At 43.5% G+C, this 18282-nt stretch overlaps 1 protein-coding gene across 3 annotated transcripts in view; it reads left to right on the top strand.

The window, feature by feature from the left end:
* The window catches only part of LCP1 (lymphocyte cytosolic protein 1), a 59059-nt gene that overhangs the window by 10226 nt on the left and 30551 nt on the right, over positions 1-18282 (top strand). Inside the window, exons 2-6 of one of the 3 annotated variants that reach the window (XM_070471224.1) lie at positions 1536-1591; positions 14019-14106; positions 15210-15373; positions 15541-15670; positions 17815-17947. In XM_070471224.1, the coding sequence (XP_070327325.1) occupies positions 14043-14106; positions 15210-15373; positions 15541-15670; positions 17815-17947 (491 nt within the window). In that variant the 5' untranslated portion in view covers positions 1536-1591; positions 14019-14042. Of the gene's footprint in view, positions 1-1535; positions 1592-4147; positions 4263-14018; positions 14107-15209; positions 15374-15540; positions 15671-17814; positions 17948-18282 lie in introns of those variants that run through there. The other 2 variants (XM_070471225.1, XM_070471223.1) reach the window with 2 other exon arrangements.

The raw sequence follows: 18282 nt of genomic DNA, 5'->3' as shown, positions 1-18282 counted from the left end.
CAGTTTTGTTCCTCTACCTGGTTGAGTAATGTTCTGTTGTACATATGTACCACATCGTCTTTATCCATTCACCTGCCGATGGACACTTAGGTTGTTCATGTGTGTGTATATGTGTGTGCCTGAGTGCTCAGTCATGTCGGACTCTGCAACCCCACAGAGTGTAGCCTACCAGGCCCCTCTGTTCATGGGATTTTCCCAGCAAGAACATTGAAGCGGTTTTCCATTTCTTCCTCTAGTAAGTTGTTCATATGGTAGTTCTGTTTTTGGTTTTTGGAGGAACCTCTGTACTGTTATCAATATCCCCATTTTATATATAAAGAAACTGAGACTCATAGAATTTAAGTAGTGTGTATGCAAGTATGCAGGAAGAAGCCACTGCATCAGAAAATCCACCATCTTTTTGCTTTATGATCTTATTTCCTAGTTCACTCTTTTTTATGTATGTAGCAAGCTTAATTTCATAAAGAAAGATAAGATCATCAGTGGTTGGATTAGGTTTGTAAGAAACCCGTCATGCCCCCACACTCGCTTAGATTGGGAGAAATGGTCTTGTTATAGCCTCGGTGAAACTGTAAACTAAATGTGTGCTGTTCTTGAAACAAGTGGAAGAAACTCCTCCCATTATCCTCCTCTCCATCCACATACGGAATACAGAAGATGTAAGTCCATCTTACATTTCATGGACTGTGCATCTCGGGGGTTTTTTTTTACAACCTCTTTGACTTTGATAGTTGCTCAGTCGTGTCCAACTTCAGGACCCCATGAACTGTAGTCACCAGGATCCTCTGTCCATGAGATTCTCCAGCCAAGAATCCTGGAGTGGGTTGCCGTTTTCTGCTCCAGGGGATCTTCCTGACCCAGCGATCGAACTTGGGCCTCCCATGTTGCAGGTAGATGCTTTACCATCTGAGCCACCAGGGAAGCCCGTACCTGGCTTGTTTTTCTGATACTTTCTAGACCAAAGTAGGATTCTGGAGGCTCTTCTCCTCTTCTCTGATGAGTCAGTGACTCACTTTGAGACTTCGGGGAGCAACCTCCCTTTTCAGGGCCCCCATTTTCCCATTTTCTCACGCTGCAGGGCCATACTGTCTGAGATTTCCCTGGTTCAGAGCAATGTAACCCTGGGCCAGTTACTTAAATCTCAGTTCCCTCATCTATAAAGAGGAAATAATCGTAATGCCACATAGAGTTGTGGTGGAATTCAACGTGATAATGCTTAGAAAATATTTAGTGTTGAGTGACCACTAAGGGAATATCAGCTCGTCTTCCATTTGTCCTTTAGCTATTGTTTTCTCTGGCCCAACATAGATAGCCCTTCTATGGAGAGCATATGGCCTCGTCACTCTATATGAATAAGGAAAAGACTGACTGATCGTTAAGCAGGCTCCTCCCATCTGTGGAAACTCAGGTCACATCTTAGTACTTCCGGGGCACCATGCATGTCTCCCCTGGGGGGAGCTGTGTTCCCCCTTCCCGCGAATCTAAAAAGTCCCCCTGTTTTCTAGTGACTGGTGTCTTTCTCTCTTACCTAACAGGCCAGGGTCGCATCTTATATTTGCATCACCAGCATCCAACCACGACCTAGAATAGGGTAGGTACTTGGCAGATGTTGATTGAAAGAAGAAATGTACAAATAAATAGATGGTATGTATATTTATAAAACATGTAAAAGCATATACACCAAAATAGATCAGTTGTCACTAGGTGTTGGAGTTACAGGTGGTTTATATTTTATTCTTTTTACTCATGTACATTTTCTAAGATAAACATATATTACTCTAAGATAAACATGTATTACTCTAAAAACAAGTTAGTAAAAACTGCAAAATGCCATATATCATATACTATTATTTACTGACTTAGGAGGGATGACAATTCAGAGGGCCCTATTCAAGAATTTGTTCTTCAGTTGGTTTGGTTTGTTGCCTGTTCTACTGCATGTAATAAGCCAATTTATTCACCCTTCAAGGAGGCTTCCCTGGTGGCTCAGTGGTAAAGAACCCGCTTGCCAATGCAGGCGACATGGGTTCGACCCCTGGGTCAGGAAGATCTCCTGGAGAAGGAAATGGCAACCCACTCCAATGTTCTGGCCTGGAAAATCCCATAGACAGAAGAGCCTGGCAGGCTAGAGTCCATGGGGTCCCAACTAAAACAACATAGTGGTGGACACGTAGGATTACCAGAGGAGCAATTTCATAGTCCAGATAGTGATGTGCAAATTATATTCAGGTGAACTCTGGCACCCATTCCAAGTTCTTTCCTGCGTGTGTTCCTGATACATTGAGTTTGTGAATCCAGGCTGATTTTCCCCTCCTTTTTGTCCTGATCTGTCTCCACACCACAGTCCCTTCCCCCGCAGCAGGACTCAGCTCCAAGTGAGACACTGTACCCTGAGGTAGAGACCACAGCATCAGCGGCAGCCAGCATGGTTTACAGAAACTGCCCAGCCCCAGGCCCTGCTATCTCCCGCGGCTGGAGGCTGGGGCCCGGGAGCACCCGCAGCCCGGTTCAAAGAGCCGAGAGACAGTGGCAGAGTCACTTTTCCCGCCAGGTGGCCTCATGTAAACTTGACGCATCCACTTGCCTTTTCTGACGTTTGTACCTTTCAGTGGGAGGGACATGATAAGTGTGAACACAAGAATGGCCTCCTCAGTGACTCAGATGGTAAAGAATCTGCCTGCAATGCAGGAGACCCAGATTCACTCCCTGGGTCAGGAAGGTCCCCTGGGGGAGGAAATGGCAACCCACTCCAGTATTCTTGCCTGGAGAATCCCGTGGACAGAGGTTACTGTCCATGGGGTCATAAAGAGTCAGACATAACAGCAACTAACACTTTAATTTTCACATGAGAATGTTAGTATTTAGCTCCTCAAAGAAGGTGAGAAGAAGCCTGCTCAAGCCCTGGGTACCATTAGTTTATGGGTTTGCTTCTTCACGCCTACAACTGATTTCCTGCGTACCTACTATGCCCAGCCACGAGGCAGTGCTGTGAGATGACTTACATTTTGTGATCTCAGAATCTGCCAGGAGAAATGGAGGTGTGGACATGAGGTCTGAACCAGAGCTCAGAGAAGGAAGGACCACAGAGCCCCACCCAGCAGCCGGAAGGACAGGATGTCTCAAACCTTGCTAATCTCAGATGTCTGAGGGTGTCATTTTCATATTCCCCTATGAATTTGGCGTTTTGTTTTTAGAACCTTATGCCTCAGTGTGAGTTAATCTTACTGTGGTTTGCTTTTGGGTTGCTAAAAACTATCAGAGGTCCTTCCTGTGAAGTCAAAAATGAAGGTACAGATGAATACACAGGGCGTTCATGCTGCCTCAGTCATTGTGACCCTGAAGATGCCAGTGGGATTTGTACATTGTAACGGGCACATGTTGTTTGTACTCTGGACCTGGACATTGCCTTCTCGTTACCTAGATTAGGTTCTCCTTCAGGTCCAAGAAACATACATGAAATTATATTCATAATATATTTGAAATCATGGGGCATTTGTACTTTACCATTACGTTGAGCCGGTCTTACTTAAAGAACAACATTCCCTCCTAGGTTTGAAAACTTACTATCAAGGAAAGAGGAGAAGTAAGGAGCCCTGGACTGCAGTCCCAGTGAGCCCTGTGACATTGGGCACATCCTTTAACTTGGGTGTCATTTCACTCCTCTCGGATAGGGGACCGACCAGATAGGAAATCTGGTCCTTTTATCTCTACATCCTATGACTCTTGTTATTCTTGTATTCTCATTTAAGGAACTTGGCATAGATCCAGAAGATAGCAAAGAAAACTATTTGGAGAAAGAGAGCCTCCAAAAACAGGTCTAAAGAATTTTTTTTTTTTTTTTGAAGGTCCAGTGGCTCTCACCAAGGCATGTGACGGAATTTTTATGAATCGAGTTGCTTCTGTAATTCCCTCTGAGAATAGCCCAAGAGAGGGTGCTTTCATCATATCAGCCAAGATTTAGGTTACAGGGTAGGCATGTGAGACACCGGAGAGTTTGTCGGGTTGCCTTATTTGGGTATTTTTGAGAAAATAGTAGATGGCTCTCTTTCTGGGACAGTGCTTGTGCAGTCTTGCCTAGAAACCAGAAGTGAACTGGAGCAGCCGGACTTAAGCTGTACGCAGCGACCTCCCAGAAAGCGGAGCTCACGTGCCGTTCTGGAAGCTTCCCTGCTCTGGACTGAGTAGGGGAGCCGCTGAGCTGTGGGCATCTGCCTGGGTCAGTGAGGAGAATGCATGAGGACAGAGCTTTTCCCGATGCTGAGGTAAGAGCAGGAACCAGGTGGGGCTGGGAGATGCTGGGTCCACTTCAGAGAAGGTTCTTCTCCCCAGAGATGCTTCAGGGCCAAGGCCACAGCTCCTCATGGCCCCTGGCCCTTATCCTAGGCTCCCTGGAAACGCACCTCACCCTGGCTCTAACTTGTGCCTTACACTTGTCAGCTAGTGAACAGACTTTTGGAACTTTTAACATGGAAGGGACTTCCTCTCCCAATTTACAGATGAGGAAACTGAGGTCCAGAGAGGCTTATGTTGCACAGACAGGTAGCAGCGTGGGTCTTCTGATCCCCGAGCTCTCTTTTCCACTCCCCGCTGGTTATTGTGGTTTCCTTGGAGATGTCCACATGTCGAAATTATCTGCTTACCTGTAGATGTATTGCATGGGCTGATTGAGATGTTTGATGTTTTTATTTTTTGACAAGCTTCTGTGCTAATTTCTTCCTCTTATGTCATCTTACCCCCCTCCACCCTTGCAGCCCTGTGTTTAGCCTTTTCATTTGTTCATTTTTGATCTTCAGAACTCTTTTCATTCTGTTAACCATTTGGCAGTAATGAGCTGTCATCTCTGTGTTGGATCTGAAACTTGACCTTTAACTGTGGGCTTCATGACATCCCAGGAGTCCCTAGCTTGTACCTAGTAACCAGGGCAGTGCTTTGCACGCAGACTCATAGGTGGAGTGAATGACTAAAGGAAATGAATGATGTCTGATATTGAGACAAGGCTGTCATAGTGGCTTGTCAACTAGCCCATAATAATATTCAGCTTTTTGAAAAGATGTGTTTGGGGTTCGCTGAGCTTCCAATAGGTGAAAGTCTGGATCTTAAGTCCTTGTGGTTGAATGTGGAATGAAGGGTAGCTGTGGTCTTTCTAGACGTGAATACCAAGACTATCACTGTCTGCAGCCCTGGGAAGGAGACCGAAGCCAAGGCAAGGAGGGCCTGGCGACCCCGGCTTGGAGCATCCCTTTTGCTTGCCAGAGGTTTGCCCCGCGTCGCATCCTTAGTGGAGCGGGCAGCTTGGTAGAAAACAGGCGTCAGGGTGTGCTGGGAGGCGAGGTGGGGAGCTGGGCACTCCTGAGTTGGGGCCAGAGCGGGGCTCCGTGCGCCATTGCTAATGCAGCTTCAGAAGCCCCTCTGCTTCTGAGGTTGATCAGATCACAGAGACCCCCAGAGCGAGGTCAGGTCCATCAGGTTTGGAGTAACGGGCTGCTGGCTCCCTGGGGGTGTTTTCATCGCCTGAGATAGAGACAGAGCCCCTGAGCCTGTGCTGGGAACAGCTTCCCGTGCTTCACTGACCGCTGCCGTGTTTCCCTCCAAGACTTGCAGAGAAGAGTCCTGCCCCCTGCGGAGCCTTGGGAGAACCCGTGTGTCTGCAGGGAGAGAAAAGCCAATCTAAAAGAGATTCTGACTTGACCACAGAATTCACAAGGGCCCCTTTAAGTGGTCGTCTGTATTTGAGGACATTTATAGTTATTTGGGGGCTTCCCAGGTGGCACTAGTGGTAAAGGACCTACCTGCCAGTGCAGGAGACATAAGAGACCCAGGTTCGATTCCTGGGTTGGGAAGATCCCCTGGAGGAGGGCGTGGCAACCCACTCCAGCATTCCTGCCTGGAGAATCCCACGGACAGAGGAGCCTGGCGGGCTACAGTCCTTGGGGTCCCTAAGAATCGGGCACGACCGAGCAGCTTGGCACACACGCATAGTTATTTGGTTCTTAAAAACAAAGGCATTTGAAAAATATATGTTGAGAATCATCCTTTCTGTGAAAGTTTGGAATATCTGTATCCACAGAGAAAATAATCTTACATAGCTTACATAGAAAATAGCTTGCATAGTAAATTATCTCCCGTGTGCCCCCGCCAACCACACACAGTGTTCTACTTTGAAAAGGAAAGGAAACAGGATTAAGGGAAAGCAAAATTCCGTCCTTATCTGATATAACTGTAGCATGATTGCTTTTTAAAAAATTTATGGGGATTTTATGTGGCTTCAGAATCCTAAGTATTGTATATTTCCCTTCTTTCCTCATCAGAGTGTAAGGCTAGAGAGGGCAGATTGTTGATGTTCTGGACGTTGCGTTGTTTGGGGTTTACTTATTGCTCAGTGAGGGGTTCGGAAGTTGTACAATTTCCTCTTGGATACATACTGAATCAGAGGGAAAGCTGGGAACCTGGGTCCCGAGTTTCCTGTTGTGCCTTCCTCACTGTGTCAATTGCAGAAAAAGTAGGGCACATTCAAAACAGCCCCTTGGCAATGCGATGCCAGGTTACAGATAGGGCTCTGGTCCCAGCAGTTATGTAATTGGGTATCAGTCTATCGGATCAAAGTACTGACCCACACAGCATTACCTGCTTTCAACAATGGTGCCAGCCCAGGAGCCGTTCCACTCTGCACAGATCATGTGTTACCAGCCTTTCTGCTTCTTTTCATTGTCAGTTAGGAAACTCCTCAGAGAAAATTTAGCTTCCATTTTAACATTCATTTTACAGCATGCATTTCCTTCTCTAAATTCTCCAGCACTGTGTTCTGTAGTTAACTCCTACAATTAGTTTCTACATTCAGATTTCAGAGAACTTGAGTGAAATGCTTTTAGTGTAAGAAGTCATTCTGAGAAATTCTCTTTCACTACCCATCTGGAAAATACCAGCCTCCTTTAAACAGAGACTTAGAACTCGATGACCTAAAAGAAGGAACAGGTTTTGTGGCTTTTGAAGTTTGGAGGAGGGGGTAGGGGCAGTAATTTGATTTTCTTGAGGCTTTAAAAATAACCTTCTGAAAAGAACGACTGGTTCTTTCTTTGGCCAAATGTCCTGGGATTCTGTAATCATTGATTTAATAAATTTAAGTGCTTGCAGAAAAATGAGCAGCCAGATGTGACTTAGATGAATGATGTGAGATTTGTCTTCTTAGATTTATGATTTGGGCAGTGGTTCAGAAATGGGGTTCCAGAACTCACCACTGATTTGCAAAAGACCTTAAAGTGGTTCTTGGCAAAGTCATAGTTAGATGATGTAGGCATTTAAAAGGACCCCACTTACTGCAGAAGCATCAGGGCAGAGCCTGAGAACGGGCTTGTTCACGCCCTGGAAGGGACACGCCTTCCTCAGCCACTTCTGCTCCAAATGGGAGCTTCCAAATGACCACAGCCAGTCTCATTACTGCAGTGACCTCTCTAGAGTCAGCTGCCAATATGGTGCCAGTAATTTACAAGCAGACCCTTGTCAATTATCTTTGGAAACTAACTCACACAATTATAATACAAGCCATCAAACACACATGAATTAACATGGGCAAACATTTTTTTCATATTAATAGACTGTGTGAAGTACCTAATACTTGATTCTAACCCCAGCCATGTCCTTCTTAGAAATGGTCTGCTCTGCATGTTTTCCCATTAATTACCTCTTCTTCCTGCTCTGCCCTGTGAAATGCTGTTAAGTTAAAGGGTCTGTTTGCAGTTGTGGGTCTTAATGGCCTGATTAATGGTCACTCCAGCCTGCTGCTGCCCTGCTCCTTCTGTTACAGACCCTAGCCTGGGAGTGCTTTGAAGACTTGTAAGCAAAGCACTTCATCTCATTGGAACTTCAGTCTCTCTATCTATAAAATGAGGGAGTTGTGCTAAATGATTTCCTAGATTCCCCTGTCTCTACAAGTTGGATTGTGTTTCCAGGATTTACAGCTCACTCTGATGGTAAAAGAGATCCTCCCTCAACATCTATTCGTGTTTGGGCTCAACAAACAACAAACAACATCATAGTAATTTAGGTTGGTGACTATTTCTTCTCCACTTCTCCTCTCAAACGAATTCAATCTATTCTCTTTCCCTTTAGCTTTTAAATCACTGAAAAGTGGAAGTGTTAGTCGCTCAGTTGTGTCCACCTCTTTGAGACCCATAACATGAACTGTAGCCCACCAGGCTCTTCTGTCCGTGGGATTCTCCAGGCAAGAAAACCAGAGTGGGTTGCCATTTCTTCTCCAGGAGATCTTCCTGACCCAGGGATGGAACCCTGGTCTCCTGCATTGCTGGCAGATTCTTTACCATCTAAGCCACCAGGGAGGGTTTTGAATTTTTTTCATTGGAAGGCTGTCTCACTATTTGGCGTCTCTGAGTTCAGTTCAGTTCAGTCGCTCAGTCATGTCCGACTCTTTGCAACCCCATGGACTGCAGCACGCCAGGCCTCCCAGTCCATCAACAACTCCCAGAGTCCACCCAGACCCATGTCCACTCAGTCAGTGATGCCATCCAACCATCTCGTCCTCTGTCATCCCCTTCTCCTCCTGCTTTCAATCTTTCCCAGCATCAGGGTCTTTTCAAATGAGTCAGTTCTTCACATCAGATGGCCAAAGTATTGGAGTTTCAGTTCAGCGTCAGTCCTTCCAATGAATATTCAGGACTGATTTCTCTCTGAGAGATCCTCCCCTGAGATCCTCTCTCTGAGTTAATCCTCCCCATTTATATAAATCTTTTAGAAGGTTTTAAAATAACCCTGTTTCCTTCCCTAGATCTTTTATTTGAATGGGCCCTGCAATTTTTATGCTATTTTTTGTTTTTTCACTATACCATAATCTTTACTTTTTATTTTTTGATGTGAAGCATTTTTAAAGTCTTTATTGAATTTGCTATAATATTGTTTCTATGTCGTGTTTTGGTTTTTTGGCCGTGAGGCACATGGGAACTGAGCTCCCCAACCAGGGGTGTAATCCCCATCCCCTCCTTTGGAAGGTGGAGTCTTAATCCCTGGACCACCGGGGAAGTCCTCTGAACCATGATCTTTAGATGTTCTTTGTCACCCAATGCTGTAATTCTTTCGTTTTTCCTCAACCCTGCCCTTCATCCTTAAAAGGCAATCTCATTCCCTGCCTCTTTACATGTCTTTCTCACCAATCACTCACGTGCTCTAAAATCTAAAAGTCTTCTGTCAAAGAATAGCCAAGTTTAGATTCAGAGACCCCATTCATTCTCTTGACCTTTAACATTGGTTCATGTTTTCAGAGTAGCTAGGGCAGCACCCTCACCTGAAATGAAGAGCAGTGTCTGCCTTATAGTAGGCTTTCGTAAATATTTGTGAGTGAATCGATTTATCTAGTAACCCTGTGAACATCTGTGAACCAAGAAATAAGACACCCCCGAAACAAGAAGGGCCAGACTTTACCAAAGACTTTGCTAAAATATAATGGAGGAGAGCCTTCTCTTCTTGGTAGAGAGTACAAAGAAGAATCAAACCAAATTAGTCATAAGAATTTAGTGAAGTATGCAAAATTACACACTGGTATCTTCCAGCAGAAGCCTTGATTTCTTAACACAGGAAAGCAAAAGCTTCCTAAGCTAGAACACTTGGACACACACTTCATATTCTGTTTAAGATGGAAAAACTCAAACGAAGTTTCTGGCCAAGCCAATACTTAATGAGTAATTACTGGATGAGTGAATGGGTGGATGAAGTGAGCGTCTAAGAGAAATGCACAGCAGCCTGAACAGACAGCATGGGAGAGGAGAGGCGACTCGAGCACTGGAATCCTGCTGTTCCTCTCCCCGGCTGTGTGGTCTGAGACATGAATCTTCTCTGAGCTCCTGGTTCCTGCTCTATGAAGTGTGAATGCATTACCTGAGCTCTCAGTCTTCACTGTGGGACATTATAAGAAACACAGAACTTGCATTTACTACACCCCAGGAATGTCCTCTCACCCAATTTGCGCGAAGGTACTGCTCTCGGGCCTCAGTTCTGCTGCCCTAAGAAAACTGACTTTTCTCACGTAGATAGAATGAATTATGGAAGTGATAGCTCCTTTTTAGCATTTAACCTCTAGAGAACTTGGAACTAGATTTTCACAATGTGCAGTGTTTGAAGTATTAAGGCTCTCCCTCGCCGCTGTCCTATTTCACCCATGCTTATTACTCCTTCTGCTTGATCACATTTTATTGGGTTTAGGGCTCAGGCTTGGGTCTGTCCTTGTAACTGGGCTCAAATTGGTTTGGAACAAGTGCATGGTATACGCATGTGCGCTCAGTCATGTCCGACTCTTTGCAACCCCATGGACTGTAGCCCACCAGGCTCCTCTGTCCCTGGGATTCCACAGGCAAGAATACTGGAGTGGGTTGTCATTTCCTTCTCCGGGGGAATATTCCTGACCCAGCGATCGAAGCCATGTCTCTTACATTTCCTGGCTTGATTTTTATAAAGGAAACTAACAATAACAACAAACCTCAAGGGAAGAAAGAAAAGAAGGGAGGGAGAGGGGGAGGGAGGAAAGGAGGGAGGGAGACAGAGAAACAGACAAGTCCAAAAGGAAGAAAGAGAAGTGAAGGCAAGAAAGTCAGGTAGGTAACGGGTGCCGCCAGGCTCTGAAGTTATTGTGATGGCTGAGATTGCATTTCCTTACACATTTAGGCTCTCAGCAGTTTCTGCCTTCTGTCCGAGAACCTAATGGGCCAATACCTTTGTAGATATAAGGTAAATAATAATACCATAGGTGCTTTTGGTAATAAAAGTTTGAAATAATATCAATATATATAATTCCACAATTTATATATATATATATATATATAGAAAATGGAAATAATAATAACCATATGTAACTTAAATTATATATTAAATAATAACAATATAAATTGAAATAGTAACCATATATAGAATCCCACAATTTAAAGGAATCAAAATAATAACAATATATATAATTCCACAGTTTTAAAATCATGCTCTTTGGAGTTCCCACCAGTGTGTAAGGTGGCAAGAAGATGGGATAGTGGAGGGAGGGGGGGCATTTGGGTTTTTTTCAACTGAAGTCTTTCAGAGTTTTTTTTTAAAATTGGATTTACAATATTATATTTTAATATAATAATTATTTTATGTTTAATTTTATATTTATATTTTAGTAATATTTATTTTATACAATAATTTACAATATTATATTTCAGGTCAGGCATACAGCACAGTGATTCCTTTATATGTATATAAATGTCTGTTCTTTTTCAGATTCTTTTGCATTTTAGGTTGTTACAAGGTATCAAATACAGTTCCCCGTGCTATTCAGTAAATCCTTGTTGTGTACGTATTTTATACATAGTACTGTGTATCTGTTAATCCCATACTCTTAATTTATCCCTCCCCAGAGTTATTTTTGTTATTGTTGTTTACATGTAAGGATTCTATTGACAGAGGGTTGCTTAGGAAAATGAAAGTTTGAAACTACTAATACATGTGATAAATGTATGTGGCAGTATAGAGAGTTGGTGAATAAGGGATGTGTATTTGCAAAATTTAGCGTAGTGCATTTTTTTTGGCCAACAGGTTTGTGTTAAAACTGTTCACTGTCTTGTGTGGCTCGTTGTCACTGAGAAAAAAGTACAGCGGAAATGAAGTGCAAACATAAAAAAGGAAATCCATTTAAAACAACATTCTGTCACAAATTTTAAATCTTTTTTAAAATCAGTAACTTCACTAAAATGCCCCAGATGTAAATAGAAACACTTCTTCCACACTCTCACCCCGCTTATTGCTTCCCCATTGGGAAATTCCATAAGCTTAACGGAACTCCTATTTGAAACATGGGCCTGTGAATTAGCTAGTGTGTTAGCCCCTTAGTCGTTTCGACTCTTTGCTACCCCATGGAGCCTGCCAGGCTCCTCTGTCCGTGGAATTCTCCAGGCAAGAAGACTGGAGTGGGTTAGCTACACAAGCGTGTAATCCATTTTCTGTTGCATTCTCTTCCTACCCACTAGAGGGCAGCAATCATACCCAGGGAAAGGGAAATTACTCCAGTACTAGGATAGTTTCTTAGCCAACACTAGTCTTTCTGAGAACACCTAAAAAGTCCCCCAAATTCCCATTAGACTTATTAGACGATCAGATTCCCTTCCTCTTTTCTAAAATACTCAGAGAACTTTGATAACTGACTTTGAAGTTATCTGTTGACTTGGCCAAACATACTCATTTGAAATATGAACATGAACATATCTCTAAAAATGACATTTATGTGAAAATTGTGTTTTCGCCATGTATTTCTGTGTTTCAAACTACTCCAAAATGTTGGGATTTAAAACCCATCTCTCAGTTCTCTTGGTATCAGAATTCTGGGCAATTCTGCTTCCTGTGATGTTGTCTGGGACTGGGTTTATCCAGGGGCTCAAATGGGCTGGAATGTCCAAACTGGCCTGCTCTGCTGGTTGGCAGTTGATGCTGGTTGCTGCCTGGGAGCTCAGCAGGGACCATTAACCAGAGCATCCAATTATCATACTTCCTGTGGCTTAGACATCTCAGAGCATGGCAGCTGGTTTCCAAGAGAGACCATCCCAAGGATGAGCATCCCAGAAGGAGGGAGCATTCCCAAAGGCAGGAAGCAGAAGTTTCCAGCCCAGACATGGCTTCTCTAGCCCTCTAAATACTAACAGCAGTCACAGAGTCAGCCTAGATTCAAGGAGAGGAAATAAGCTCCATCTCCTGACGTGAGGAGCAGCCTAATCACAGGGAGGAGAGAAACAGTGTGGACCGTCTTTCAGTTTGGTTCAGTTCAGTCACTCAGTCATGTCCAATTCTTTGTGACTCCATGAACCACAGCACACCAGGCCTCCCTGTCCATCACCAACTTCCAGAGTTTACTCAAACTCATGTTCATTGAGTCGGTGATGCCATCCAACCATCTCATCCTCTGTCGTCCCCTTCTCCTCCTGCCCTCAATCTTTCCCAGCATCAGGGTCTTTTCCAATGAGTCAGTTCTTCGCATCAGGTGGCCAAAGTATTGGAGTTTCAGCTTCAGCATCAGTCCTTCCAATGAATATTCAGGACTGATTTCCTTCAGGATTGACTGTTTTGATCTCCTTGCAGTCCAAGGGACTCTCAAGAGTCTTCTCCAACACCACAGTTCAAAAGCATCAATTCTTCAGTGTTCAGCTTTCTTTATAGTCCAACTCTCACATCCATACATGATTACTAGAAAAACCATAGCTTTGACTAGATGGATCTTTGTTGGCAAAGTAATGTCTCTGCTTTTTAATATGCTGTCTAGGTTGGTCATAGCTTTTCTTCGAGGGAGCAAGCGTCTTTTAATTTCATGGCTGCAGTCACCATCCACAGTGATTTTGGGGCCCAAAATAATAAAGTCTGTTAGTGTTTCCATTGTTTTCCTGTCTATTTGCCATGAAGTGATGAGACCGGAGCCATGATCTTAGTTTTCTGAATGTTGAGGACCATCTCTGGAGACCAAAAAGTGGAGTCCAGTTAAGAAAAAGGCTGTTTCTTTGATAATCAACAAGGACCTCCTGTGGTGCACAGGAAGCCCTGCTCAGTGCTATGTGAGAGCCTGGATGGGAGGGGACTTCAGGGGAGAATGGGTCGGGAAGATCCCTGGAGAAGGGAATGGCAACCCACTCCAGGATCCTTGCCTGGAGAATCCCATGGACAGAGGAGCCTGGCGGGCTACAGTCCATGGGATCGCAAGGGGTTGGACGTGACTGAGCGACTTTCCCTTACTCACTCATATGTGTGTGTGGTTGAGTTCCTTTGCTGTCCACCTGAAACTATTACAATGTTGTTAATTGACTAAACTCCAATATAAAATAAAAAGTTAAAAAATTTGAAGAAGATAAAATAAGAAAAAGTCCGTTTCTCACCTTTTGGGAAGATAATTATAAGTCATAAGGGGTGCAAAGAAATATTTCTTTACTTAATAAATAAGAATTGCTTCTCGATGTGGTATTTTAAGAAGATGCACATCATTCACTCCCTGTGTTGTCCCCTCTCTGCAGAACTGTTGCCTAAAGCAGTAAAAAATGGCCAGAGGATCAGTATCCGATGAAGAAATGATGGAGCTCAGAGAAGCTTTTGCCAAAGTGGGTAAGTGAACCTGATACCTCAAGTCACACAATTCTCTACTTTTTTAGTAGCTTCAGGACAGAATCAGTGACTGGTAACATGAGCAAAATAGTAGAAAGGGCAAGAATATAGTGGTATTGATTACAGGAACTAGGGAAATATTTTTTAAAGCTATTCTTCCAGAAAATTACTTCTTTCTCTATCAAAACATGGCATACGAGTCCTTTTACACCTGTAGCTTTCCTGGAAGTGGCCACTAAGTCTCAGCTTTTATGGCTTGTCTGCTTTTTTTTATTTCCTTTGTTTTTATAGTATTCCTTACTTCCCAGATGACTCCGTGGTAAAGAATCCATCTTCCAATGCAAGAGATTCGGATTTGATCCCTGGGTCAGGAAGATCCCCTGGAGAAGGAAATGGCAACCCACTCCAGTATTCTTGCCTGGAGAATCCCATGGACAGAAGAGCCTGGCAGGCTGTAGTCCATGGGATCTCTGTACAGTCAGATATAACTTAGTGACTGCTGCTGCTCTGCTAAGTCACTTCAGTCGTGTCCGACTCTGTGTGACCCCATAGACGGCAGCCCACCAGGCTCCCCTGTCCCTGGGATTCTCCAGGCAAGAACACTGGAGTGGGTTGCCATTTCCTTCTCCAATGCATGAAAGTGAAAAGTGAAAGTGAAGTCACCCAGTCGTGTCCGACTCTTAGTGACCCCATGGACTGCAGTCTACCAGGCTCCTCCTTCCATGGGATTTTCCAGGCAAGAGTACTGGAGTGGGGTGCCATTGCCTTATCCAACTTAGTGACTAAACAACAACAAATATTTTTTCTTAATCTTTAGCTCCAAGTCTGTGATTTATTTTCCCATATGTTTCTGTAAGTTCTCTTCAGCTTATTGTCAGAACCTCTTTGTTGAAATTTTGACTCTTGGGTGTTGGAAATGATGCTAATACCCATTTATAATAGCAGCAGGTCTCTTGTGAGATTCTGACTTTGCATGGGGTCAGCTCACAACTCCGGAATGATGGCCTCTGTCACCCACTGTCCTCCCATCCGGCCTTCTCTCGCCTCTCTTCGTGTTGTAACCCAAATTGCCCTGAGCCATCAGCTCCTCATCTGCCTTACAGATACCGATGGCAACGGGTACATCAGCTGCAATGAACTGAATGACTTGTTCAAGGCTGCCTGCTTGCCTCTGCCTGGGTACAGGGTGAGAGAAATTACAGAAAACCTGATGGCCACGGGTGACCTGGACCAGGATGGGAAGATCAGCTTTGATGAGTTTATCAAGGTGAGTATGATGCAGAAGCCAAGGAGATGCATTTGAAACATGGAAGTTCAATTTGAGAAATACCAGCAATACATTCCCATCTTTCATGCTTCAGCATTGCTTATTCTTTCCTTTATGGTTTTCTACATCACAGATTTGGTTTCTAAAGATACGTTATGTGTTTGCAGGTTTTTCATGGCCTGAAAAGCACAGAGGTTGCCAAGACCTTTAGAAAAGCCATCAACAAGAAGGAAGGGATTTGTGCGATCGGGGGCACTTCCGAGCAGTCTAGTGTTGGCACTCAACACTCCTACTCAGGTAGGTGTGCCAGCCTGGGAGCTGCGAAGCAAGGTGGAGAGACGGTTTGGAGGAACTGAGGGCAAAGGGAGAGGGAACCATGTCGAAACGATGCACGTCTCTTGTGGTTACAGATTCCAAACTCAGCATTCAAACCTAAAGGGTGCGAAGAAAGACAGAAGTTAACCTGAGTTTATTAACTACTGCGTATCTTCCTGTGTATAGGTGGGCCCACAGTTCTGGCTCTAGATAGGGTCCAATGCCAAATAATCTCATCAGCATTCAAAAAGTGTATTATAGGGACTTCCCTGGTGGTCCAGTGGCTATGACTCTGCATTCCTAATACAGGGGGCCTGGGTTCAATCCCTGGTCAGGGAACTAGATCCCACCTGCCCCAACTAAGACTCAGTGCAGCCAAATAAATAAATGAATTAAAAGAAAACAACTTTAAAAAGCATATTAAAGGCTGCCAAAACTCCTTTGTAAATCTTTTGAACAAAAAGGCTTCTACCTCCAAAATTCATGATGGTTCTTAATTCTTGCTGAGCAGTCCAAAAAAATAATTGTGTTTTCATTGATTTGGAGGAAAATTGTATATTTATTCTGAAGGCTGCCATCTATCAGCCTTCATGGAAACTTCTATTAGCCCAAACAGTACAGTAATCTGATAATTCCAGTAATTCCTGTGGTCTTCAAAACACTGTTTGATCTTAAAGATCAGCTCATGCTTAAGTATCATTCTTAATGGCAAAGACCAAGTTCAGCCTTTTATTTTTAAATATAGCAAATTTTATAGGCTTTTGCTTTGTAAATGTGCATTAGGAATCTTCAAGACAATAATATGCTGTGTGAAATCTTCAAGACAATAATATGCTATGCAATGTTTCCCAAACTGTTGTGACTCAGAATTTTTCTGAGGAACATTCTTGCTTTCAGTAACACACAATTTAGGAAACACAGTGCTGGGCTATAAGGCATAACTTGAGGCTTTATTAAAATTTCTAAAGTCAATTTCTGGCAGCTTTACTGATAGGAAAGAAATATCATATCACAAGTGATTTCATTTCATAGCATTTTCATTATACAGTTCCCCCCACTATCTGAAAGTACAGAGTTTCTATGAAACTTTCTGTAAACCAAAGTGGTGCAAAGTGAAGAAGCAGTTACCTTAGGTCGTATCTTGCTGATGGATGCAGGGAATACATTGAGATGAGACAGAGGCTCACAGACTCAGTTCAGAACGATGGCAGCTTGATGCTGGGATGCTGTGTATAGTCCCAAGAAAGGAGCTGGGTGGTGGTACTCTGCTTGCTGGGATACCCACTGCCTCTGCAAAACAAACACTGAGCACTATTTTTACTTTTCACCTTTTTTCATAAAAGCAAAAATCCCCTGCGGATTTCTTGTGGTGAGCAAAAACAGGTACTGATGTAGCTCTTCTGCAAAAACAAGGTGGCATAAAGTGAACTTTTGAAAAGCAGAGATGCCTGTAATTGTATAAAGAATCTCAGAGACATTGCAAAGATTGCCTGTGATCACCCCACACTCTCGCAGGGCGAGAGGCAGAACCCTGAGTTTTATCATGTAAGCATTGGACCATATTTATATTTGGATTGTATAGAAATATAAATAAACACTTAATTATTTATATATTTACATATATAAAAATAGATAGTGGCTCAAACAGCAAAGAATCTGCCTGCAATGCAGGAGGCCTGGGTTTGAACCCTGGGTTGGGAAGATTCCCTGCACAGGGCATAGGAAACGGCAACCCACTCCAGTGTTCTTGCCTGGGAAATTCCATGGACAGAGGAGCCTGGCGGGCTAATAGTCCATGGAGTTGCAAAGAATCGAACATGACTGGGTGACTTTCACCTCACTTCATTTTTGCATTTACTTCTAAATATGTTTGCATATCTATAGCTTCTAAATTTGCTTGCTATATGTATGTTTTATGACTTGGACATAAAACAGATTCTGTGCCTATTTCCCAAATCATCTGAGATTTTTTATTATCAATAAATGTGAGATGATAGGATAATGGACCAGATGAACCTCACAATGTCTCTTCTGGGCATGAGAATCTAAGAGCCATGTGTGTATATGATTTTGCTTGTACCAGATTTTCACTTTGTAAATAAGTCACTTTAATCATTTACTTGCAGAGGAAGAGAAGTACGCCTTTGTCAACTGGGTAAACAAAGCCCTGGAAAATGACCCCGATTGTCGGCACGTCATCCCAATGGATCCTAACACCAATGATCTCTTCAGTGCTGTTGGAGATGGCATCGTGCTTTGGTAAAAAACACTCCCTCCTGGTCTTGGCTTCCTAAAGTTTCCCTAGAATTTTCTGGAATACCCACCATTCGCTGTGTTGATCCTTTTAGGCTCACTTCTTTTGATGCTTAGCTGGACCTGATGCTTTTCTGGATTTTCATGTGGAAGGTCCAGGAGAGCAAACTGATTTCAAAAGCAATTTATGGGACTTCCCTGGTGGTCCAGCAGTTAGAACTTCCCCTTCCAATGCAGGGGGTGCGGGTTCAATCCCTGGTCAGGGAGCTAAAATCCCACATGCCTCTCAGTCAAAAAACCAAAATGTAAAGTAGAGGCAATACTGTAACAAATTCAATAAA

This window comes from Odocoileus virginianus, chromosome 8, assembly GCF_023699985.2.
Source record: "Odocoileus virginianus isolate 20LAN1187 ecotype Illinois chromosome 8, Ovbor_1.2, whole genome shotgun sequence".
Lineage (NCBI taxonomy): Eukaryota > Metazoa > Chordata > Mammalia > Artiodactyla > Cervidae > Odocoileus > Odocoileus virginianus.
Note: the sequence above shows the minus strand (reverse complement) of the source record. Positions and strands in the feature narration are given on the sequence as shown.